Consider the following 26,753-nt stretch of genomic DNA (forward strand, 5'->3'; position numbering starts at 1 on the left):
TATGTTTCTCTCACTCTCTCTCTCTGAAAGCAATGGAAAAAAAATGTCCTCGGGTAAGGATTAAAAAAAAATTTTTAAAACAAAAGATAACCCAACTTAAAAGTGAACACAGAATTTATTTATTTTTAAAATATTTTATTTATTTATTGTTAGAAAGAGGGGAAGGAAGGGAGAAAGAGAGGGAGAGAAACATTGCTGTGTGAGAGATACAGCAATCGGTTGCCTCTCACATGCCCCTAACTGGGGACCTGGTCCATAACCCAGGCATGTGCCCTGACCAGGAATTGAACCAGCAACCTCTAGGTTCACAGGCTGGCACTCAATCCACTGAGCCACATCAGCCAGGGATTAAAATGAACATGGGACTTAAATATTCTTTTCTCCAAAGAAGACATACAGATGGCTAATAAACACATGAAAATATGCTTAACATCTTTACTCATTAGGGAAATGTAAAACAAATTCCTATGGTGGCTACAATAAAAAAGATAATATCTAAGTGTTGAAGAGGATGGAAAAATTGGAACCCTTATACATTGCTAGTTGGGTTGTGGGATGGTAGTCTATGTGGAAAACAGTTTGGCAGTTCCTTGAAAAGCTAAACATAGTTACCATTTCACCCAGTGATTCCATTCTTAAGCATATACCCAACAAAAGTAAAAACACAAAAACATGTACACGAATGTCCATAGTAGCATTATTCATAATTCCAACAAGTAGAAACAACCCAAATGTCCACCAATAAGACAAATGGACAATAAAATACTACCATTCCACCATAAAAAGTAATGAAGTCCTGATATATAATGCAGTACAAATGAGTCTTGAAAACGTGCTATATAAAAGATGGCAGACACAAAATGCCACATATTGTATAATTCTATTTATATAAAATAGCGAGAATAGATAAATCCATAGAGACAACAAGTAGCTTAATGGTTGCCAGGACTGGGAGGGGAAGGGTAGAAAGTGACTGCTAAAGGGGTATAGGGTTTCTTTTTGGGGTGATGAAATGTTCTAGAATTAGACAGGGGTTATAATTTACAACTTGGTGAATTTACTAAAAATCCCTGAAATGTACACTTTCAAAGGGTGAATTATATGGTATGTAAGAGATACATCGATAAAAAAATTAAAAATTAAAAGAGAGGACTATAGATGCCACAAGATAAATTTTATACCTGAATATAATTTTTATTAAATTGTGTATAAGTTTGTTCTTAGAAATGCCATACTACTATTCAAACCAAGTTAAAGAACGTTAAAAAAGAAAAGTTAAGAACTAGACCTGTATGTATTAACATACATAGCTCTCAAAACACTGCTGACTTGAAGGAAAAAAGTAATTTGCAAAAACATGAATATGATATCATGTATGCTTTTAGTTTTATGTTCAATGAAGATATATTACAGAAATATATCTTTAGCTTTATCTACAATGCTCTTTTTCATAAAGAGGTACATATAAATGTATTCCTCAGGTAATTAAAAGTAATTAAAAATGTCCTGGCTGGTGTGGATCAGTGAATTGAGCACTGGCCTGCAAACCAAAAGGTCGCTGGTTCGATTCCAGTCAGGGCACATGCCTGGGTTGTAGGCCAGGTCCCCAGTTGAGGGCATGCGAAAGACAACCAATCAATGTTTCTCTCCCTCTCTTTTTCCCTCCCTCCCCTTCTCTCTGAAAATAAAGTCTTTTAAAAAAATAATTGAAAATGACAAAAAAGTAGACAATTACCGAAACAAGCCATTCACACAAAAGAACAGTAAGTGACCAAAAGCACATAAAAAGATGCTTATGGACTAATATAGATTCAACAAAATGAATAACCTGAAATCAAACAAAACTCTTCAGAAGTAGGATGATCCAATTTTCAATGAGTAGACACAGAAAATCCTTGCATTCAAAAGAAATGCATTCTGAAGAGACTTTTATTATGGATCAGCAAAACCAAAGGAGGAAGGTCTAGTCTCACTGTGGGGCCTGTTACTCCTCAGTAGTCAAGATCCAGAGTACAGTGATATCTGTGAATTTTCTGAGCCTAGCAGTGTCTGACTCAACTAAATTATGTGTAAGTATGTACTCTTCTTTTACTCTTTTCTTCCACAGCCCCCTCTCCATTAGACCTCCCAAAGGAAACAGACTACCTCAGAACTGAGTTGATTAGCGTAGTGTTTTGCACACTAGTCTCACTGTTCTATTTACATATTCCAGAATCCTACCCAATATCTGCAGAATCTTAATCTCTAATAAGTAAAGGAAGGAATCTATGGTTAACAATCACCCTCAGTGTTCACGTAATCACTGTTAAGTAACAGTGACCTGGCAGGTTTTGAAAACATTGCATAATAGAAAAATAAACTATCTCAAGAGGACCTAGTTTATCCCTAAAGAATTCCATTTGGTAGGAATGTATGAGATGGGGAATTCTGAACAGCAAATCTTCACTACTCTGTGTGACCTTGGACAAGTAACTTAAACTTGCTCAATTTCAGCTTCTTCATTGATAAAAATGAGGATATTCTCTGTCCTGATAAAAATAAAATGGTCAGAATAAAATTATAATGTACTGGCATCAATGTTAGTTCCTTCCCTTTTCGATTCTAAGAAATTATTCCTTAGATCTATAAAAGCTAAAATCTTTCTCTGGAAAAAATAAAAGGAAAATTTTCTTGATTAAAATGCATATGACACTGCAATTATGAATTGAGTAATTTTCAGATATTTTGAAAACTTATTATATCATACCATATTTTGTTAATTGCAAATGTTATTTAGAAGTTATATCATCCAGTGCAACTGCTTTCATTTCATGTTGCAATCAAAACTAATATTCCTTCAGACTGATTTTTCTCTTTGATCTCCTACTAGGTAAAAATCACAAATGGAACCTCTAACATTCCAGCTACAGTGTAGAACTATTGGGTTGGCCAAAAAGTTTGTTTAGTTTTTTCCATACAATGGCTCCAGTAGTGCTTGGTTGTCTTTATCTTCATTCAAAACAATTTTGTTAGATTGTATTGTGACAGCTGTCCTATTAGCGTGCATTTAAAAAAACCTTATCAAAATTGGTGACTTTTTGTGCAGCCATTTTAATAATTGAAGATGGGAGAAGATACATGACATTTTTGGCCTATTATGCTTTATAATTTCAAGAAAGATAAAAACGTAACTGAAATGCAAAGAAAGATTTGTGTTGTGTATGGAGAAGGTGCTGTGACTGATCGAACGTGTCAAAAGTGGTTTGTTGGAGGGGAGCAAAGGGCAGAAAATTGGAACTGTTGTAACAATATAATCAATAAAAAACAAACAAACAAACAAAAAAAGTGGTTTGTAAAGTTTCTTGGTCCTAATGACATTTTGGCCAAGTAAGTCTTTGCTGTGGGGCTGTCTTATGCATGGGAAGGTAGTTAGCAGCACTCCTGGCCTCTACCTGCTAGAAGCCAATAGGATATAGCCGACATACTCAAAATAGCCAAATCAATAAAGTTCTTGTCGAAAATGAAAAGTGTGTTTTTTATTTTATGGAAAAAAGTCCATGGACTTTGTCTTTCCAAAACTAAAAACTTTATATATGTAGTACTTTTTCACACAGTGGCCAATTAATATTACTGATAAATGTGAACTGTAACTGAAGTCTCAATATTTGGGTTAGAATACAGAGACTCCTCTTCAGCTAATCATCAGAAACTGAAACTTCTGCCAAACCTTACCATCTACCTTTTCATAATTGGACTATACAGGAAGGCTGACATGGTAGTATAATGTAATTTACTCTTGAGTGATTACCATTAACTTTAATCATGTAGGAAATTAGCTATTTGCTTCACTAAACAAAATATCTGTAGTAACATCTTTGCACTTTAGAGAGTTATTGGCACTAACAGCAAAAGTAGGATTGTAGATTTCTTCCTTCTCTTAGTGTCTGAATCATTAATGATTTTCAGACATTTTCTAGAATTGAGAGCATAGCTCCTCTAAGAAGTACTCAGAGAAGGAAAATATCTTAATATTTGAATGATTGACTTCTCCAGTTTTATGAGATGACCAATAGGTACCTGAAGAATGGAATAATAAGTACAGACTAAATAAGCCTTAGTTCTTCTACAACTTAATGGTCACATGCATGAAAATACAAAATTTGACCCTGTGACCTCTCATTCCCTTTGCTCTCCCCCATCCTCCCAGCCTCTCAACCCCGTTCCACTCTGCCATGCTGTGCTCTGAAGAGACACCTGCCATCTGCCCCAGCAGGAAGATCTGCTGGACTCTCGGAGCATGCCACTGCCACAATCAAGGGGTCTGTGTGGGCAATGGTCTATGACCTGTAGAGTGCCTATGACTATACAGTACCACCTATGGAGAAAACCCTTGTGAAAACCGACATTCAGATAGCTCTTCCTTCTGGGTGCTATAGAGGAGTAGCTCCACATTCTGGCTTGGCTGCAAAATACTTCGTAAATGTAGGAGATGGCGTCATAAATACAGATTACATAGGAACTATTGTTGTTTAATTTTGGCAAAGAAAAGTTTGAAGTAAAAAAAGGTGACCAAATTGCACAGCTCATTTGTGCACCAACGCTTTATCCAGAAATAGAGGAAGTTCAAGTTTTGGATGACACTGAAAGGGGTTCAGTGAGCTTTGGTTCCACTGCTAAGAATGAAAATTTATGCCAAGAATAAAAAAATGAAAAAAGGCACTTTTTTGTTAAAAATAAAGAGCTTTTGTTTAGTGTTTTGCACTTCTGTAAACTTAATAGCTTTAGCTTCTAAAAATACTTGGTTCTCTTACATCAAGGAAAGGGTACTCTGTTAGGACCACATAGAACTTTACATTCTTATGTTTTTCTATATTTGACTGTTATAATTCTGCATGGTAACCTAATCAAATGTACATCAATTACAGATACCCCCACCAAAACTGTATTATTTAATTCACTAAATGCTACCCCTTCAACAACTTATTTTTCAATTACTTTGTAAATCATAAGCAAAGCCTTTCATTCAATAAATTTGAATTCTTTCACAGATAAAAATTATACACAAACTGAACTAAAAGATAATAAAAAGGTAAATTTTAAAAATTTCATAAAATCTGCCCTGGCTGGCATGGCTCAGTGGATTGAGTGCCAACTTGAGAACCAAAAAGTCACCAGTTCAATTCCCAGTCAGGGTATGTGCCTGCGTTGGGGGCCAGGTCCCTAGTTGGGGGCGTGTGAGAGGTAACCAATTGATGTTTCTCTAGCACATTGATGTTACTCTCCCTCTCTTTCTCCCTCTTCTCTTCCCCTCTCTCTGAAAGTAAATAAAATCTTTAAAAAATTTTTTCATAAAATAAAATCCATATTTAAAATACACACATAAGCAAAATAAAGAAGCAAATAGTTTTCTTAAATTCTCTCTTATACCACAGTGCAAAATATTACTAGTCCTGGGGATTTTTCGTATCTGGTGAACAGAGGAGAGAATCACGTTATGTTCAAGAGGAAAATAATCCTGGTTTACAAAATTTATATATTCTACGTAGTTAAGAATTGATAGAAAAAGTAGAAAAAAAGAACAACAGAAGTAATACTTACACACAAAGGTCTCTACATGTGTGCACAAGTCGCCACATTTAGGACAACGCAGCTGGTTTCCACCTTTCCCAGAATTCCCAGAGCCTGATTTTTTACTGCTTCCCTCACTCACTGATTTCTAATGTTTTTAGAGAAGAAAAAAAAGAGTGTCAATTATTTTCAGGCAACCACTTTATATGTAAATTTAAATATAAACAATAGTTTATAATTAACCTTATAATTTTACAATTTCTAGAATGGAATTATTTGTGTAATTTATATCTCTACTATTGCTGGCACATGTAGGTATGTGCCAGCATGTATAATAAATAGCTTTCTTTCAATGAATCAGTAAAAACTAGGGGGAAAAATTACTATAAGTAAAAAACTACATTTCAATGAAATTGAATTGGGAGTTATTATCATGGCAAGTAGCAATTCTTAACTTTCTTAAATCTAACGTTTTTTCATCTCTAAAATGAAAACATTACCTCCTTCAGAAAGTCACTGTTAGGATTAAGTCTGAATATGAGAGCAATGAGCATTTTGTCTCACATATGTTAATTCAAGTATCAGTCAAATTCATATAATAAAAGAAACTGATAATTCACTGACCCAATATAATCACCAATCATCTACTTACTAGCCACAGAGTAGTCCAGCACTGTCATAAGAGATATCCAAGATTTTTAGGTAGAGGATGAAGTGGGGTTTACACTGAGCATGAGCTATAAAAGTTGTGTGAAAGCAGGAAATGATGGCTATTTCTACAATTCAACCCTATTAACTGACTACATGGGTTACTTAAGCTTCTTTTCCACTTAGGGATGTTAATTTTCTTTTTTTTAATCCTCATCCAAGGATGTATTTATTGATCTTACAGAGAGAGAGAGAAACATCAATGTGAGACAGAAACATCTATCAGCTGTCTCTTGTCTATGCCCCAGCTGGGGATCGAACCCACCACCTAGCTATGTGACCTGACCAGGACAACCTTTTGGTGTATGGGATGATGTTCCAACCAACTAAATTACCCAGCTAGGTCTGGGGTGTTAAAATTTTTAATTACAGCTAAATGCAATGCTTATAAAACTATTTTATAGTTCAAACTGAAACACAAAATAAAATCACGTAAAGTTCTTCAGATCATTTTATATATTTCACATTTCCCATAAAAAACATGTAAACCAATGGGATACAGAGTACTATTATTATATTTAATTGCTTAAAGGAGAGAACTCAAATATGTATACAAATGCCAAAAAGATAAAATACCTTATTTCCATCTCCAGAGCCATCTTTACTTATCCCATCTTTTGAGGCTAAGTATGCTGGTGTTTCTGTAAAAGTTCTAAGAGGAACTCTTCGTAGAATCTGAGTTTCAAAGGTCCCAAGTCTTCCTAAAACAGGTATATGAATGCGACCACAAGAAATACCTGAAAATAAGATAAAATTTATTAGCCCAGAAATATTAACATTGTTTCAATAAATCTGGAAACAAAAATTCCTTGAGCATAAAAGAAGTTGGAAAAGCTAAAATTTTCACAGTAGCACTACAAATTGGTAAAGAAAATAGTGATACAGTTAGAGGCAAAGCCCTCTCAAAAATAGGCCAGATTTATGCCTTGGACATTCCAGGTGAATAAAGATGACTTTTTTCTTCCCAGGCCTCTCCTTTGGAAGTGAGAAAAGATCAAGGTCATAATAATGAGTGATTCTTTCCAAGTTTGAGATAAGTAGTTCATCTGCCTCACTTGTAGGGGGAAAGGGATATTTATGTCCTATATTCTTAATTCTTCTCATATTATTTCTACCAATGAGAATAAGTAATTGACATGAATTCTTATCTCTTTGGTTATACTGGGGTAATATCTGCAACAACGGAAACAAACATCAACTGCTCTTTAAAAAGTTATGTGCTATTCATTGAAACACATGTTTTGCCCTGACTGGGATGTCTCAGTGGATCGGGCACTGTCCTGCAAATCAAAAGGTTGTCAGTTCAATTCCTGGTCAGGGCAAATGCCTGGGCTGTGGGTCAGGTACCCAGTTGGGGGGGGTGTGAGAGGCAGCTGATTGATGTTTCTCTCACTTTATCTCCCTCCCTCCACCTCTCTCAAAAAATAAATAAAGTCTTCAAAAAATAAAAATAAAACACATTTTAATGAAGTATTTCAATCCTGCAGAAAGAATATAATTTGGTAAATACTGTGTAACCACCACCATCCACCATTCTGCTTTCAAAGATATTTAATCTTCTGCTATAAAGTTAAAATTCTTTTAAAGAATATAGGTTATTATTTGGCAAACTTTTTCTGTAAAGGACCAGAGTAGTAAACATTTTCAGCTTTGTTGGCTATCTAGTCTCAGTTCCAACTACTCTGCCTTTAACAGGAAAGTAAATGTAAATAATATGTAAACAAATGGATATGACTAGATTGGGTCCATGGGGTCACTGTCTGCTGACCCCTGGATTTTCTTATATAAATACAAAATAAACCCCAAAATAAATTATAGGCGATGGCAAAAGAGCCATACTGCATACAGTGAGGCAGCATCTTCCAAGCTGTCTTTAAAAGTGTTCTCTACACAGAAAATTAAGTGGTCCTAGGTAAAACAAAATTACATAGATTTCAGTGTTGTAAGGATACTCAGAACCTTGCATAAGCTAACGCATATTAATGAATCACCAAGGAAGAAGTTTCCCATGAGTTCACCAGAGTGCTGTTAGGAGGAATAAAGTAAGTAACAGAAAGAGTGTGTTGATATTAACACGTAAATAAATTTAAGAAACTGGTTTTTGCCTCCCTTATTTTATTCCCTGCAAAATTCTCAACTCAGGTTTTAAATTTTTATTTCTACACCTGTTAGAACTTTTAAAGAGATCATACACATAGATATGTATTGCTTCCAAAGGCAAAAACTGTTTTAAATGTATGTCCTTCAAACAAGTCAAAAACAACTGCTTAGTTATAATGTTTTATTAATTCCAATTTTTCAACAGTGTACAATGTTGAACTGTTTTAATTATTTATCATTCTAGGCCAGCGATTTTCAACCGGTATGCCGAAAGAATTTTTAAAACATGCACTATCTTTAAAAAAAAAGAAACGCAATACCTGACTATTTAGTCAGGGGCACTGACCTCTTCTCTCTTAGACTGGCAAATTTAAAAAATGACAACAGCCAACACAACAATAGCTGTCTAGTGTGAATGCCCTGTCTTTAACCATAAATATATAGGTCACATACAGAGAAGGAAAACTCTGACTCCAAAAAACCTCCGCTGCCTTGCGGCATACCTCTTCAGGGGAAAGGCTAGGGGAGTAAACCCCGACAGAAAATCCGGAGCCGGAGTCCCTAAGGCGGTTTGACGTTGTAGTCAACACCGGCAACTCCTGCGGCGCACCTGAAGCCAAGCTGTATTGACTCCGTCTTTCCCTTGGACCCTTCAGCTGCGAAGAGAGGGGGGGTCTGCTGCATGGGCAACAGCAGACCCTCCATATCACCCCGCCCAGGCTCTGTAGCTTCAGCTTCACTGGAGAGGACACTCCAGCGTCATCGCAAGATGTCGATTCAACACGGGAGGAGACAGATACCGTGTCACTCCCGAGTCGGACTGCACAGCCATTCTCGGCGGTGCAGATAGACTCTTAAGAAGCTACACCATCGTCTCTCGAGACGGACGGCTGCCGACAACAACAAATAGGTCACATAATAGAGCTGCATCTTATTGCTCACGTTGCATAATAAGGGTGCATCTGACTGGTTAATTCTTGGTACCAGAAATCCTTATATACAAGTACAGGCACCTGATTTTATAAAAAGTCACTTTGAAGCCAAAAGGGTAGGCAATTACTATTATTATTTTTTTCATAAATCAATCGAAACTATATCTACTTTTTGTCAAGTCACAAAACAATTTTTTGGTGTGCCACAGAACTTTAGTAATCAGTTTACGTTTGCCATGAGATGAAAAAGGTTGAAAGTCACTGCCCTAGGCCATCCCCCATTCCACAAAATACAAAAATAAATCCACCAAACTTCTCAGAAAAGATACGAATAAGAACCAAATGTTCTCATCTCTATATAATAAAGTCACAAAAATTACGACAAAGGTTTAGGGTTTAGGATACCCCAGTCCCTAATCCATAGAATGCAAATTTTGCTTAACACTATTAAACTTGAATATTTGGAGGTGGAAAACTACATTTGATGATTTTATTTTAAGTAATGTATTCAAGACATTTCAAATTTTCTCAAGTGCAATATTTCTATTCTTTGCAGTAAATGACAGTAGCCATTACTCTCTCATTAGAATGATATAAGGTACTGTAGTTCATAAATTTTAAGTTAAACATTGTTTTTCCAAGGACATAATATGACTTAAAGACTAGTACAATATAAAAAGCAAGTCTAGAAAAATTAATGGGGGAGAGGGATAGATGAAATCAAGAATGCAGAAAGTTAATGAACACTGAGGCTGGGTAACAGTTATTTGGTGGTTCATTGTTCTATTTTGTGTGTTTGAAAGTGTTCATAAGTTAATATGAAAGGCAGCAAAATAAAACTATAATCTATGTGACAAGTATATATTTTTAATTGGGACTTTACAATGTACTCACAAAGAGAACTACAATTATAACAAAATTACATGAGGCTATTTGTACTTGGATGTTCAAAACAAAACAACCCTGAATTATCACATACAGTATATTATTTCCCATTTACAATAAAATGTATCTTTTAAAATAGTGTTTAACAATTTACAATATCTAATATTATTAGAAAATAAGCTCAAAGAAAATTATCTTTGGGAACTGAAGAGAAAAATTATGAAAATAATCCTTTTAAAGCCTACTTGAATAGAAAGAAAAATAAGCCCTTCCCCTTAAACAACTTGTCAAGTAATATATGAAATCAATGCAGCCCTGGCTGCTGTGACTCAGTGAATTGATCACTGACCTGTGAACTGAAAGGTTGCAGGTTCGATTCCCAGTCAGGACACATGCCTGGGCTGCGCCCCAATTAGGGGCATTAGAGATGTACCTCTCACACATGGATATTTCTCTCCCTCCCTTCCCCTCTCTCTAAAAATAAATATATAAAATTTAAAAAAAGAGAAAAGAAAAACAAAGAAACCAAGCAACCATGCAGTCATCACAGAAAATGCTATCTAAAAACATGTTAGTGTTATTTAAACTTCTAAATTTAAGAATTTCCTTGCTGGTCCTGATGGTTTGGTAATGTAGTGTTGTTTTAACTTTCTATAACCTATAGACTATGCCACCAAGATGCCATAAATAACCTGTAGTTCTCAAACGTGAGCATGCATCGGAATTACCTGGAGAGCTTGTTAAAACAGATTGCGGGGGAGCTTTCCTCGTTCTGATTCAGAAGGTATGATATGGGACCCAAGAATGCAGTTCTAACAAGTTCCCAGGTGATGCTGATGCTGCTGGTCCGGGGACCACACTTTTAAACCACTGTACTAAACAATTTAAATAACCAGTTACTCAGCAATCATATAAATCTTTACAGAAATCACTGCAGCAAACTAATCCTAAATTTTTCACCTTTTTGTGCCATAGTCTCCTTTGGCAGTCTGGTGAAGCCTATGGACGGGCCCCTTGTCAGAATGTTTTTAAATGTAAAGATAAAATACATAAGAAAGAAAACCAGTTATACTAGTTATCAAAATATTTTTAAAATATTCTTTACTAACAAAATTAATCAACCAGCTCTTTTAATAACTATCATGATTGCAAAGGTATGAAAAGTATAAACAATATTTTGAAATCTAGGCAACTGTAATTAAAAAAACTGTGATTTTGATTGGTGACAAATTCATAAATACTGTAAATGTGGTTTGTTGCCTACATTCAGAATTGAAGGAAATGCTGTATTTCACATCAAGTTTAGTGAAATAAAATTCACAGAACCTCTGAATTCTGTTCCCAGACCCCTTTGGAGGCCTGTAAACTTCAAATGAAAAAATTCTAAAAGCCAAAAAGGGAAGTATTTCTCTAAAGTGTATTTCGAAAGACTACTTGGCAGCAATGACAGAAGACAGTTATAAGTTAAACCATTTACAAAACTTCTATCATACAGATAGTTTCTGAGTTTGAGTAACTTTTTAAAAAGAAATATTAGAATAAGGTACACTTATTTGAGGGCTATTAAAAACTAGGAGTTATTTATTCAACTTTTATATATTTGGTTGCCTATATTCAATCCTGAATTAAACACTCTCCAAAAACATACAAATGATTCTATTTAAAAGATACACCAATCTTTAACTTATATTTTATAGATAGAGTAAAAGAACTAATGAAGACTTTTCAATTATCCATCTGCAGTGACAGTATTTAAGTGTGTAACAATTGATCAAACGGCGAATCAAGTTAAATGCTCACTTAAACACTTGGCCTCTAACCTCTAACACAAATTGGGAAAAAATGCAAAACTCACAAACAAAATCAGTGGTTAAGTACATGCTTATTGTTTTTATTAGCCTCAAAATTTCATTTAATGCCCAGGTTACTGTTTCATGAATTTGGAATACTTTTTAATAAAAAAAAATAATAATAATATTAGTCCTATGATAGCTTTTTTCAAGCTTAAACATGTTTTATGGGTTTTCACTAGGGCTAGTCTGCTGCTCTGAAGATGAATATGCAAAGAAAAGGGAAATGCTGATTTTAAAAGTTTGCAATAAAGATGCTTTATCATTTATTCACTTCGCTTTATTTAAATTGTATTGTATTTAGCTACAAAGAGAGAATAAAAATTAAAGTCTAGGCACAGTATGTAACTATCATAAAAATTATGGATGACAACATGTTTGAGCATCTTCACATCATTACCATATATCCTCATGAGGTGACACCTTTCAAACAGATAAAGACAGAAAGCAGCCAGAAAGCAAATTCAGATCAAATATTGTCATTCAGAATCTTTTAAATGGAATCAAGCACTTCTGAACACACACATTTAGAAAACAAATTGACTGTTACATGTGGAAAGTACATTTTAAAAATATACACAATTGAAAAATACCAGCGACGTGGGTTAAAAAAATATTTAAAATTTCTACTCTACTACGTTTCATATTCAAAGAAACAAATGAGAAAAAACACATTAAATTGGGTATACATAGCCCATAAGTAAAATAGATCCATTATCTAGTGTGACAATTTACCAAGTAAGTTTTCAAAGTACCATATGAAATATTTAAAGTCTAACACGACAAACCAATGGAAATTGAGAATAACATTGTACCTCAGAGGAACTCTGAAATATCCCCCTTTATTAATTCATTTTACAATTTCTTGTTAGAAGACTGTTTTGATCAAGTTCTTTTGTTTTTATTATGTTGTTAAAATTCTCTTAGTTTTATTTATTTTTCCATTATTGTTTATCCCCGTACATCCTCTTCCACCTACAGCTCAATTTGTTGTTGAAATTTTTTACTGTTTATGAGAATAAGAAACTAGCTAAAGTTCAATTCTCATTTGTCTATCTTTTGCCTTTCTTCCTCTTTCCAGGAATCTTAAATAAAAATAATAATCCTGAGTTTTTTAAATCCTTAAAAAATATATTAATTTTGTAGACTTTTAGAGTTTCTATTATGGAAAATAAACACTTTATGTAATTAAATCTTGGGAAAGTCTTAAAACAATGAGATCATTGTTGTCATGTAAAAATATTACATTCTATAATAATCTTGAACACATACATACTTTATTCACTTCTACAAACAATATTATTCTTTGTCTACTCTACTAAATTTAAACTTGAAGGTGAGGACTTGTCCACCACTCTATCTCCAGCACCAAACGGGAGCCTGGCACATAGTTGGCCCTCAACTAAAATATCTGTCACTTTCAAGTGTTTGCAGCTCAAATTCCTGGAATAGGGACATCTGCTTGTTCACGTTTAACAAGGTCTTGGGGCTAAATTCACTCCTTTACATTTACATATCATTTTAGAAAGTGCATCTGCCCACATTTTCATTTAATTCCTCTGAAATAAACTGTAAGAAAATGTACACTTAGTAAACAATAAAAACTTTATAATTAACCTAAAATTTAGGAAAAGGCGGCTTTTTTATTTATCGAAGAGTCATAAGCTGACAAGCCAAAATAAAACGAATTTGTCTAGAAGTCAGTGATCATAACAGGATCTAGCCTCGTAATTTGATATTCATAGATTTAGGGAAGAAAAAAAATGGTTTCTTTTCCGGAACCTCCTGGCTGGAGCCCCACTTTCACAGCTCCTGATAAACAGAAAGGATAGGTAAACAAGCGCCGCCCTTAAGAAACTATCTGGGACTGTCAAGTTGGAAACACTGCTGAGACAACTCAGTACTTAATTTCTGTGGGAATTTCCCCAATCTCCCTAGTGCTTTCCTGTGGGCCCGGGAAGGTTTCCGGGCGCCGGAAAGTATTCTAAGACCTGTTTATGTCGCGGCGTCACGGCCGCACAATGACAGTGACACCGCGCGTCTCGCGCGGCCTGCGTTCGGGACAGCGGCTCGGCACCCGCGGCCCGCGAGGCCCCGACAGTGGCAGCCCCTCACCGGAGTCCTTCTCTGAGCTCCCCACAGGCCCGAAGGGAATTCGGTCGCGCTCCGGAAGAGGAAGAGCACTCTCTGGAGGAGACCTGAGTAGGGTCTGGGGCCATTTTTAACGAAGGGAGGAGCATTTTGTGCCATTCAGGGTTTCCTGCGAAGTGGCCACAGTCCGGCTCTAAAGTCCGGAGGCCTGAAGGTGCACGGAGAGGGGAGCACTGGGGTTTACTTCAAATTTGAGAAACAGCTGTTCCAGAGCTTGGCAGAGCCCCAATCCACGGGGAAGGGCGGGGGTGCGGGGTGGTAGGTACCAGGCGAGGCACTACGCATCCCTCCTATACTTGTGGTGGGGTAGGCCTCTGGCTCTCCCCCGGGTCCCCACCGCCTGCTGCTACGCTCCTGGCCCAGTGGCTCAGGTGAGGTATTACTTCGTTACCTCTCTGCGCGGAGGCGAGCGAGGAAGTGATGAGCCGCGCGGTGACAGCACCGCAACTACAAGCGCCGCAGCCGGACATCTCCGCGGGGCCTAGGCCGGGGCTTCTGCCCCTGCTGTCCTCCGAGGCTCAGTGGCCCGACTCCTATTCGCAGGGTGCGCTGACCAGGCTCCGCACCCGTCCGCCGACACCTAGGCCCAGGGCAGAGTTCCCCGGTCTACCAGCCAGACCTTCGCGTTCTTGGAGGTCCACTGCCGTCTACCCAAAACAGTAGACACCTAACCCCTCTCCCTCCCTCCCCTCCTCCTCCTCCCTCCCCCCAACCCTCAACACCCGCCTACTGGGCCCGGGGAGCGTGCGCGCGCCTGCGTCCTAGTCCTAGGAAGCAGGCGTTGGCACGTGTTGCGTGTGTGTACGTGCGACTCAGACGAGCGGCGAGGGGAAGTGGGTGGAGACCTAGGGGCCAATGAGCAAGCTACGATGGTAGCTGGTCTTAACTACGGGAACTACAAATCCCGAGATGCAATTCTTCTGGAAGCCCTTTATCCTAGTGTTGAAAAGTAGGAGATAGACACCTGGAGATCCGGACCCGGAGTTGTACGTGGTCCCAACCCGTTGCCGTAAAGTCCTGGTCATTTTCGATTGGTGGCAAGGAAGATAAAAGTGAGACCGGTGGCTTAGCCGCCCCACTAGATGCAGATTAAATGAATTCCTTCCTTTGGGACTCCATATCCTGTGCTCCTTATTTTCTTTAGTTTCCTCTCTTGTAACATGGAAGTGGCATTTTTACCAATTCCACTAGCAACAACTGTTGGATGACAGCTCTCTGAGTTTTCAAGCCAGTGGTGGTAACCTGCTGCGGTTGTTAGTCCCTGGCTGCTTTATAATCCTTTATCGGTTCCCAAAACCTTGACCACACCGTGGTAAATCGTTCCTTCATTCCTTAACTCTTCTGTTACCTGTTGAGTCCTTTGTCTGCGTGGCTTGCCCCTCCCTGGACAGCCAGAGCAGATTTCCCCTGTACAAGGTGGAGGATGGTGACAAATTAATCAAGATCTTTTCCCATCTGAGTTGGTGCCAGACTGAGTATTTGAATATTAAAATTATGATTAAGAGGCCCAGAGAAATTGCCAGGTGAGCTTGGATGCTTCTAGTTCTGAGCTTAGGGGAGTGGGAAGAGAGTTAGGCAAGCTAGCTAGAGTCAAGACATAGGTCACACAAGTTGTTTAGCCCTCATACAATCTTGGATCAGAGAAATGTGGCTTCTAGTTCCGTTGGTCTGGCCATGAGAAGCAGCATTGACCTTGGCCCAGGCCCTGCGTATTGTGCATGTTGTGTTTTGTTTTTTCTTTTCTCTCTGGGGAAGCTGACTCCTGGGTACTCCCTCAGTTTAAAGTGGCAGACACCAGACAGAGCCCATGTCTTCTTCAGCTGCCTTCATTAGTAGAATTTTGAGAAAGGAGAGACTCTAAAGTTCTCTCAATACAGTGTTTTCAAATTGTGTTCTTAGAATCCATCTGAAGCCATAGCTCTGTGGTGGGGGTGAGGGGACTAAGAGGGTGGACCTCCTCCTCCATGCCATGGCAAAATCAAACAGTAGCTCTGCTTTTATCTATTTCATGTATTGGGGTTTTGTTTGAAAATTGAGTTCTTCTGCTTTAAAACAATGTTTAAAAACTATTGATTCCAGGACAAACCTTTCCTTTTAGCAGTGACTTAAGCAAGCCACATGTACCCTAACACCCAGTGTAAATATTCATCCCACCTTACCTTCTATTTCAATTACATGCACATTTTCTTCTTATTATATAGATAAAGAAGTCGTTTGCTAAAATATATAGGTTGCTATAAAGCAAGCTGAATAAAAGCTTAGTGAACTCAAGCCTTGTCTAGGAGCACTCAGAGAGTTTTCACTTTCTTTGTCTAAGATTGTGTTTTGTTTTGTTTTTGTTTTTGTCTTGTTTGTTTGGTTTTTTTGGCTTTTTTAACCCTCATCCGAGGATATGCTTGACTTTAGAGAGAGAGGAAGGAAGAGAGAGAAGGAAACATCAGTGAGTTGCATCCCCATATGTGCCCCAACTGGGGACTGAACCTGAAACCTAGGTATGTGCCCTGACTGGGGATCAAACCTGCAACCTTTCAGTATATGGGACGATGCTCCAACCAACTGAGCAACCCTGTCAGGGCTATTCTAAGAGCTTGACTTCTCATTCATTCAGTCAATAACTATTTATTGAGCACCAATTACATGCTGGGCACTGAGTAAATAACATTGAACAAAAAAAATATTGCCCTCATGGAGCTTCCATTCTAGTGGGGAAATATAAGGTAGTAAAAAAATATGTTTATGCCACTGGTGTGATAACATAGGAATATCCTTATGTTGTTGTGTAATATATCATTATGTTATTCCCAGAACAATTGAGCATTTCACTTTATTTATGGGCTGATGTTTTGTGTGTTTTGCCTGTATCCCAACTGAACTATGAGCTTTTTGAAAGCAGGTATTTTATTACATACTTTGGCTGAATATGCAGCAGAAATTAAAAAGTACTTGATTAAGTACTTACCTTGCAACAATACTTTTTCACTCAGCAAAAGCCTGGGGTGATATCTTCAGAAAAATCCTACGTATAATCAGAGCAAATTGTAATTGACAAAGAGGTGAGTGTTAATAGACACAAATTCTACAAATTTATACAATAGTTAATCCAACTGACTGAGTGACCCAGAAGGAATTCCCGGGAGATTCCTGATTAGTGGAGTATGGACTTTGCCCTAGAAAATACAAAACAAAGAGAGCTGTCCATGACTATTTAACTTTTTCTCAGTAATGTGAACAAGGGTCATGTGGCTTTGGCATCAGATTGGTGACGATTGCATCACACAGGCAACATGATTTTGGTAATTTCAATGCAGCACCCCAAAACTGTGCTCTGTGGGTCAGAATATACCTGGATTATTAGGACCAGCACCCAGTGAGCATGGATTGGGACACCAACTTTGTAATAGGCTTTTTGTTGGTGTAAGTCTTGTAGTTGTGTTCAAATTGGGGAACTTCTACCATGGGGATATACCAAGACTTTCCCTTTGGTACTGGAGCACAGAGGGGTATCAAGTTTAAATAAAATAACATCTGTATTAGAAAGGGTTCAAATGTAAAGGAGCCTGTTTCACTTTACAGTGTACATTCCCTGACCGGAAATTCACAGGTTGCAACATTGTCTTTGCTCCAGGGTGTAGTCAGGTAGCCGTGAGATGGAGCAGAGCTTGGGATCTGGTCAGATGCACACTAGGACCCTTCTCTCTCATTTGGCCCTTTGTAGATAACCTCTGGCAAGGTTCCTCTATCAGAAAAGTGATGGCAAATACCTGTGGTCACATCTTATCAGCTCTTTGGAATAAATACTTTCACATCACACCAACTTTCAGCTCTGTTCTGACAGGTTAATTAATGATGCTTAAAAATGAAAGTCAATTGCAGTTTTTCAGCTCAAATAGTTTCCAGGATCTTACTCTTTATCTTGAGTTATTTACCTTTTGTGAACAAACTGGCTGAAGATGCATAATTTTACATGTCTCCATTTTACATAAAAGTCTTTTTTTCCCCTTCTATACTTGATTTTACCTCTCAGGACTGTGAACATTATGAGTTTCTAAGTGAAAAATATTTTCTAGGTTAGAGTCAATGTAGCACTGGATTTTCTGATGAGGAAATGGCATATAAAAAAGCAGGAAATTGACCAAGCTCACATAATGAGTTAGAAAGAGAAACAGAGTCCAAGTCTACTGATTTTAAAATTGTGTTTCTCATTATTTTCCTTTTTAGTCTAAGACTTTTTCTGATAAACATAAAAACCTTACCTTCCCCACCAGAGATTCGGGTACAGCCTCCCAAAGAGCCATCATTCTATTGGGAATCATTGTATCTTCTGAATAAAGGCATAGCTTTTTCATCACTGAACATTGATCCTTCAGATAAGCAGATATTGATTCTGCCAGACATATAACAGGAACTCAACATTGATTTTAAAAGATAAGGACTAAAAAAAGGGCTTATGACTACAGAGAGTATGAGACTTAAAATAATATAGCACTGTGTAGGAGTGTATAGAGTGCTTTCACTCTAATCCCATCTGATTCTCACAGCAAGTAATGTTTTGTTTGTTGTTATCTGCATTCCAATTTTGCAGCTGAGAAAATCAAGACACAGAGGGTTTAAGTGACTTTTCCAAGGTCACAGCAGAACCAGGACTCACACCCTAATCACTACTGCTTTCATTACTTCCCTATGTCCGCCTCCAAAAGCTGGTAAGATGTTTAAGGATCTGTAGTCTTTTTACCCATAAATATCTCACATCAGAAACGAAAAAGCTGCCATTCCATTAAGGCAGTAACCCACCCCCACCTCCCTCCCACTTTAAGAATGACCTGAGTTGTTTGTTAAAATACAAGGTCTGTCCAGAAGGTATCCAGCTGTGTACTATGAAAAAGAGAGATATTAATTGAAGAAGATAAAAGATACAAGAAACATTGTACATAGGACAATGACGCCTCAGTCCCCTTCAAAGTAGTCACCTTGGGATCTCACACGGTTCTTCCAGTTGCCATCAGCTGCCCCATCATATTTTCCTGAAGCTCATTGACGGTCTGAAATCTCTTCCCTTTCAAAGGTGGTTTGAGTTTTGGGAAAAGCCAGAAGTCGCAGGGCGCGCAGTCTGGGCTGTAGGAGGTCTGAGTCACCTGGGTGATTTGATGTTTCACCAAAAAACTCTGAGATGTGATGCATGAACAGGCGCATTGTTGTGATGAAGCTGCCAGTCACCAGTTGCCCATAGCATACTAATCACCCGAATAGTATCCGCGGACGAATGTTCAAGTTTAACGCAAAATTTGATGCAGATTCATTGCTCTACTCGCTCAGTCATTTTGAATGTGACAGCCACACAGTTCATATGGTCACTCAGTGTCTACTGCCCCCACTGACTAGCACAGTGAAGTTATCATTGTTCACGCATGCGCATTCCAGTCCATTCTCCTTGGCTGTCAGGTGGCTGGACTTTTTCCAGAAAGACCTCATCATATACCTAGGCCTCACCACTAAAGATTTTGATAAAAAAGTCTGAAGTGGGATCAGGAATCTATTTTTTACTGCTAGAATAATAGAATCAGGAAATGCTAAAGTATATTTGCAGAAATGAATAAGGTGAATTCCACTTTGGTGGTAGACATCTGTGTCTATTTCTAAAGGTCTGTTTTTTAGGCTCCTTCCAGTTGTCACCACTGTCTCCCTCAGGTAGTCACTGCCCAGCCTTGATATTGTAGGGAGACCAAGGGGTCTACTGCAGGGTGCTCATCATCCTCCTGGGCCTGTCCTTGAGGGCTGGTGGTGACTTCAGATGGCACGAGACCGCCACCTCCACCACCTTGTCCTTGATTAGAGGACAGTTCTTCGTCCTGATGTTCAGGGAGATGGCCAGCAGATGGCACTAACTCACCATAGCTTCCTTCTTTGACTGGATGTGGGGGAAGGGAGTGTGTTCTCAAAGCTAATGTTTGGAAATTTTGGCGTAACAAATCTTGAAGACGGTACTAAGAAATGCTTGTTTAGTATTTTCTAAAGGGCAGTGGTAGCATGACTGGTGTGTGGAGTCCAGCAGAGTCACCAGCCGTGTGACTTCTAGCAAATTACTTCATAAGCCTGGTTATTCAATGATAAATTGGGGTGTTTTCCTAGGGTTAATGTGAGGAATAAATGATTCTTTGACCCATAGTACATAGTAGGTGCTTCATAAATAATAAAGATCTTTTTTACTGTGCAATGTGTAATTTTTGGCTTTCCTACTATGCCTATAAAAAATTTATTTTTAGTTGTGATTCTTAGCCAGCTTGTTGATGACCTCACCCTACTCATTATACATTAGCATTGCAAGGAGCTTGCTTGATTTCTAATGAAAAACTGAAAAAGTGATAAAAGAGAGAGGTTACGGAACCTTGGTTTATGTCTTTTCCAATTTGCAACTAACTTGCATTAGCCATAATATTAAATAATAAACGTGATATTTACTTCAGTAACAACTGTAATAATTTATTCCTTGCAAGCAATATTTATTCATACACAAGCGCCCACTGGGCTATGTGTGTAAACCAGTACCCATTCATAAATTAATCAATAATTAGAAAATGAGGAGAAAAGGCTTGAGTCACCAGAATGAATATTGCAAAGTTGGCACATCAAAGTTCATGTATTTTGCTCATAGCTAGGCTTTCAGAATCTCTCTCTGAGTCTATTTACTCATTTTTAATATTGTTTTGGTCCTAGAGATTGCCACCCTACAAGTGAGTAAATTAGAAATAAGAGAAGTGCTAGGACCTGGTATAGTGACCACAGCCAAAGAGTTCTCTTAAGAACCTGACAATAAAAGGAGGAAACAGAAAAAATGAATATAAGACCTCAACAAGAAGAGTATCTAGTCTGAAGTCCTTTAGTATTGCTCAAATTTTTAATATATTGTATCAGCCCTGATAGCCATTTAATTATACCACCATAATAATTGGTGTTGCTAATACAGCGAGAAAAGATTGAATTATGTTTCTTCTGTTTTATGAAAGATAGAATTTATACTTTATTATAAAGATTTCTACACAAAACAGATCAAAATAAAAGTTAAAAAGTTTAGAGCTTAAATAAAAGGAATAAAATTGTGTTTTCTGGAAAACTACTTCTGCAGAACAACTCAATTTCTATGAAACCACAAGAATGAAGCATTGCCGTATTAAATTTACACAAATTTTCAGTCTTTTTCTTTTCCAGCAGCGTGGTACACAGTAATAACTGTGAGGTTATATAGAGGTTACTGTATGCCATTAACTAATATATACTGTGTTCATATGTATGTTTAACTAATACTTATAACTGTCCCATGAGGTACATACTATCTTCTCAAGTTTATAGTTGAGGAAACTAAAGCACACAGAGGTAAATAACTTGTCCAAGATTGCACTGCCAATAAGTAAAAGAACAAATATTCAGACCCAGGTAGCCTGGTGTTAGAGTCATATATTTAACCACTGCACTACATTCTGCAGAAGTCAGTATTGGATCTTCTGGCATGAAATTCAGTTTATATCACATTGTTTGGCTCACAAAAAGTAAGAAAATTCTTCAAGAACATGCATGCATATTCTTATGTTACTACATAGAATGAAAATTTATAATATAAATGGTTTCAAAATAAAAAATAAACTCAGGGATTGTTTTTAAAATGAGCAATCAATTAGAGTATCAAACATGATCAGATGGTTTTTGTCATTGTTCTTTTTCAAAGCTTTTTGAAAATGAAAAGATAATTGTTAAAATTATATGGATAAATTGAATTAGTATTTGTATACAGTAGTCCCTCTCTATATTGCGTTTCACTTGCCACGGCCTCACTGTATCGCGGGATTTTTAAAAATATTATATTTAATTATTTATCGTAGATTTTTTGCTATATCGTGGGATTTTGCAGTACTGTATACGTATGTTGTTAAAGTTACGTAGGTTTAAGAGTGTAGAGTATGTTCAAGAACATAAGTAGTGTTTATAAAAGTGTGGAAAAGGTTAATAAGGGGCTGGGAATGGTTTATAAGTGTGTGGAAAGGGTTTATAAAGCCTTAAAATATATATAAATACTAAAATAAATGTAAGGTTCCTACCTTGCAGATTTTCACCTATTGCGGGGGCGTCTAGAACATAATACCCGCGATAAGTGAGGGAATACTGTAGTGGCAAAACTATTGAATCTTCAAGCATTAGGACAAAATAAAGACATTTGCAGATATTTAAAACTGATAGAACAAAGTTGAAGGACTCACACTTCCTGGTTTTGAGACTAACTACAAAATTACAGTAATCAAGACAGAGAGGTAATGTCATAAGAATAGACATACAGAGCAATAGAATATAATTAATAGTTCAGAAATAAACCCTCACATTTACAGTCAATTGATTTTCAATAAGAGTGCTGAGCCCATTCAATGGGAAAGAAGAATCTTTTCACCAACTGGTGCTGGGTCAACTGGATGTCCACATACAAATGAAGTTGGACCCCTATCTATATACATGCACATAACTTAATTCAAAATGCATCAAAGGCCTAACTATAAATGCTAAAACTTAAAGCTCTTAGAAGATAATATAGGCAAAATTCCTTAGATAAGATACCAAAAGCAGAAACAACTGAAAATAAATAAACCAGGCTTCATCAAAACAAAACAAAAAATTTGTGTTATAGCAGCCTGAATAAGCTAAGACAATGGACAAAGGATTTGAATAGACATTTCTCAGAAAATATATATGTACAACTGATATGAAGAAGTATATGAAAAGATGCTCAACATTATTAGCCATTAGTGAAATACAAATCAAAACCACAATGAGATACCACTTTACACTCACTAGATGGCTATAACTTAAAATAGCAGAAATGCCAGGTGTTGGCAAGGACATGGAGAAATTAGAACCCTCATACAGTACTGATGGGAATGTAAAATGGGGCAGCTGCTGTGGAAAACAATTTGGCAGTTCCTCAAAACTTAGACATAGAACTACTACGTGAGTTTACTTATATGTGGAATCTAATGAACAAAATAAATGAACAAAAAAAGACAAAGTCAAAGGTAAAAAGATTTTTAAAAGATACTGAGCAAATACCAAAAGACAGTTGGAAAATACATTATTATACAAAATAGGCTTTAAGACAAAAAACATTATGGGAAAAAATTACACAGCAAAAGTAGGTTTACAGTTGTGAGTATGTGAAACAGTTTATTCTTTTATTATTATTTATTAATTATTGTATTATTTTCCATACAAACCATTGTAAACCTACTTTTGTCCCACCTTGTATAATGATAAAAGATTCAATTCACAAAAAGGCATGAAAATTCAATAAAAAAAAAAAAAAAAAGAAAATTCAATACATAATAGGTACCCATTAAAATAACCTCAAAAAGTTGCCCTGGCTGGTGTGGCTCAGTGGATTGAGCACCAGCCTGCAAACCAAAGGTTCGCTGGTTCAATTCCTAGTCATGGCACAGGCTGGGGTTGTGGGCCAGGTCCCCAGCTGGGGGTGCACGAGAGGCAAGCACGTATTGATGTTTCTCTTTCTCCCTTTCCCTCTCTCTAAAAATAAATAAATAAAATCTTTTAAAAAAAATAACAACCTCAAAATATATAAAGCCAAACTGAGGAAACACAGGGAGAAATTGACAAGTGCATCCATCATCTAGTGAACAATTTCAACACACTCCTTATTTATGAACTGAACAATTAACAAGTTTGAGTTAATGGCTTTATATAGAAACCTGCACCCAATGATTAGGAAATACACATTTTTTTTTTTCTCAATCTCACATGAAACTAAAAAAAACAAGTACTAAGTCATGAAGCAAAACTTAGATTTCAAAGAATAGATACCACACGGATCTCATTTGATGTACTTGAAATTTCCTAATGTTAGGAAATGAAAAACCCTAAACTCCCAGTAAGGACAATGATCTGCTCACCGTCCCCTGAAGTATTTATCATTTGAAGTGTCTCCCCAATCAGCAGGGTTCCTTTTCTCTGAGAATTGCCCCACCTCCCCAGCAACCATTGCTATCAGGACTGCCCTTCATTCCCCGCCCCCCACCATTGCCACAGTCCGACAGACTAGAGATGGAGACCCAGGTCAAACTGAGCCAATAAGATTCTCCAAGGAATCTGGGCTTAGGACAGGGCTCTTTTTTGGCTTAAGGCAGTGGTTCTCAACCTTCCTAATGCCACGACCCTTTAATACAGTTCCTCATGTTGCAGTGACCCCCAACCATAAAATGATTTTTGTTGCTACTTCGTAACTGTAATTTTGCTACTGTTATGAATCGTAATGTAAATATCTGATATGTATGATGTATTTTCATTGTTACAGATTGAACATAATTAAAGTGTAGTGATTAATCCCCAAAACAATATGTAATTATATATGTGTTTTCCAATGGTCTTAGGCGACTCCTGTGAAAGGGTCGTTCGACCTCCAAAGCGGTCGCAACCCACAGGCTGAGAACTGCTGGCTTAAGGCAATGGCCACCTCTTCTATGAACCCAGGGAAGCAGAGAAAGCTGATCTGCAAAGAGTAACTAAGGGTTCCTGCAGAAAGAAGAGACTGAGAAACAGACTGACCAGAGAGAGAGACCTAGAAAGAGGAGAGAGAAACAGAGTCAGAGTCCAGAACCAGAGTATGAGGAGCATGACTGAGAGACTGAGAGAAAGTAAACCCCACTGAGTGTGAGAGAAGAAGAGAATCAAAACCAGGGAGAGTGACGGCCTGGATTCTATTGGCTTTGCAGTTCCTGGTTTGAATTCTTCCTGAAGTCTGCTGGCATCTGGTTAGTTGTAACCAAAAGCCTTCCAGTGTACAGTCCCTCCTCTACTCCTTGGCTCCAGCCAATCCCTGTGCCGGAAACTCCACCTATCCTTGCACTGCCTCCAACTTGGTTTGTCTAAGTTTTCTCAATCTCTCAAGACTGTTCTTGTCCTCACTGACATTTTCCTCTATCACCCTAGCTGCTAGAGCTCTCCAAACTATAGAGAGCATTCTGTCTGGAAAACTTCCTTGGTTGGAAGCAGAAGCAGCCTGATTGGTCCTTCTATCTTTCTGCCTGTGCCCTTCCTCCCCTGCCATCTGGTGTCCATTTTCAGACAGTTAACTCTCAGTAACAGGATGGTCAGCCAGTATACAGCAGGCTGAGGCTGAAACCCCAGGGCTTTTCTGAAATGAATGTTTTGTCCATCCAGTGTGCTGAGTCTCCACAGGGAAGGGAACACCCGGTGAATCATCAGTGGTTTGGTAAAGCAAAGGCATCCTGGGAACTGTGCTCTTAACCCCACTGAAAAGTCATGGAAAGGACTTCAGAGATGGTTTAGATTATAATCTAGACCACCTCTCTCATTAAAAAAAAAAAAAAAAATCTATCATCTATCTATCGAGATATAATTGACATATAACATTATATTAGTTTTAGGTGAACAACCAACTCCTTAACTTATAGGTGAGGAAAATAAGTCCAGGGAAACTGACTTGACTTAAGTCACGCAGCTAACAGGCACCACATCTGTCTTTGGAAGCAAGATGCTTAGAAATTAGATGTCATAAGCTCAACAGTGTTTCCCCGTCTGAAAGAGAGGTACCTGCCATTCCCTCCTAGCCTCCAAGCTGTTTCTGCTTGTGTTCCTTGCTCTTGACAGCCACACCGTCGGCTCCTACCTATCATTCAAACCTCAAATTAGATGTCACCTCCTCCCAGAAGCCTCATCTGACTACCACCCTAAATGGTAGTTGCCACTATGTATGATATATTCTATATTACCAATAAAGTTCAGTCCGCTTGCACACATGGCTTGGCATAGAATAGACACCCAATAAATGTTTGATGAGTGAAGAAAAAGTCAGGTTACAGCTGCCGCCTGCTGGAGTGCATTTATTCAGACCCTCAGTGGAGAACAGAAAGGAAAGGGCATGGGGCAAGAGCCCAGCCAGCTCACCTTTCCCAGCACCCCACTTGGTGAGTTGGAAGGAACCGGGGCTGAAGCAGCACTCCTTGGCTCCTGACGCAGTAAGGCATCCGTGCTGCAGATAGCCAAACAATGACCCTTCCGCAGGGGCAGTCAAGCCCCCTTCAAAGCAGCCAGTGAGAGTTGCTCCCTGAAAAGTGTAGTGTGGAGTCAAGAAACAATCACAAGGCCACTGGGCCCCAGCCCTACATGTGCTCACTTTCTTGGAGGTCATGGTGAAGAGGGGGCCAGCCAGAGAAATTCATAATTAATTATGAACCAAACTCCTGGGAGCTAGGCAGATGCTGATCCAAGAGTACAAATCCAGTCCAGGCCAGACGTGGCCAAAAGGAGCTGCATTGGGCCATCCAAGGGATCAAGGAAAGCTTTTTGTCCTGATTATAAATTATACCCTCTCCCAATTCCCATGGCCTTTTTCCTGACAGATTCTGGAGGGGTTGGGAGAGGGTCAGACAGTGCGCCTCACCCAACCCCACACCCCACCACTTGACTGCTGATGCCTCCAAGATTACTCTGGCATCATCCACCAGCCTCTGATTTACTATTTTAAACCAAACACCTTTTCCAAAAACAAAACCTTATTCATTTGGACCAGTTG

At 38.0% G+C, this 26,753-nt stretch overlaps 1 protein-coding gene and 1 pseudogene across 2 annotated transcripts in view; one reads left to right on the top strand and one right to left on the bottom strand.

The window, feature by feature from the left end:
- Positions 1–14,854, bottom strand: part of CLPX (caseinolytic mitochondrial matrix peptidase chaperone subunit X) — a 38,302-nt gene extending 23,448 nt beyond the window's left edge. For both annotated transcript variants that reach the window (XM_090270775.1, XM_090270774.1), the window contains exons 1-3: positions 14,565–14,854; positions 6,832–6,992; positions 5,578–5,695 (exon numbers count right to left, since the gene is read on the bottom strand). In XM_090270775.1, the coding sequence (XP_090126901.1) occupies positions 5,578–5,695; positions 6,832–6,992; positions 14,565–14,643 (358 nt within the window). In that variant the 5' untranslated portion in view covers positions 14,644–14,854. The remainder of the gene's footprint in view (positions 1–5,577; positions 5,696–6,831; positions 6,993–14,564) is intronic.
- LOC150016644 (deoxyuridine 5'-triphosphate nucleotidohydrolase, mitochondrial pseudogene) lies at positions 3,351–4,681 on the top strand (annotated as a pseudogene).
- Positions 14,855–26,753: the final 11,899 nt, after the last annotated feature.

Source organism: Furipterus horrens, unplaced genomic scaffold (genome assembly GCF_987537825.1).
Source record: "Furipterus horrens unplaced genomic scaffold, mFurHor1.1.pri manual_scaffold_3, whole genome shotgun sequence".
Lineage (NCBI taxonomy): Eukaryota > Metazoa > Chordata > Mammalia > Chiroptera > Furipteridae > Furipterus > Furipterus horrens.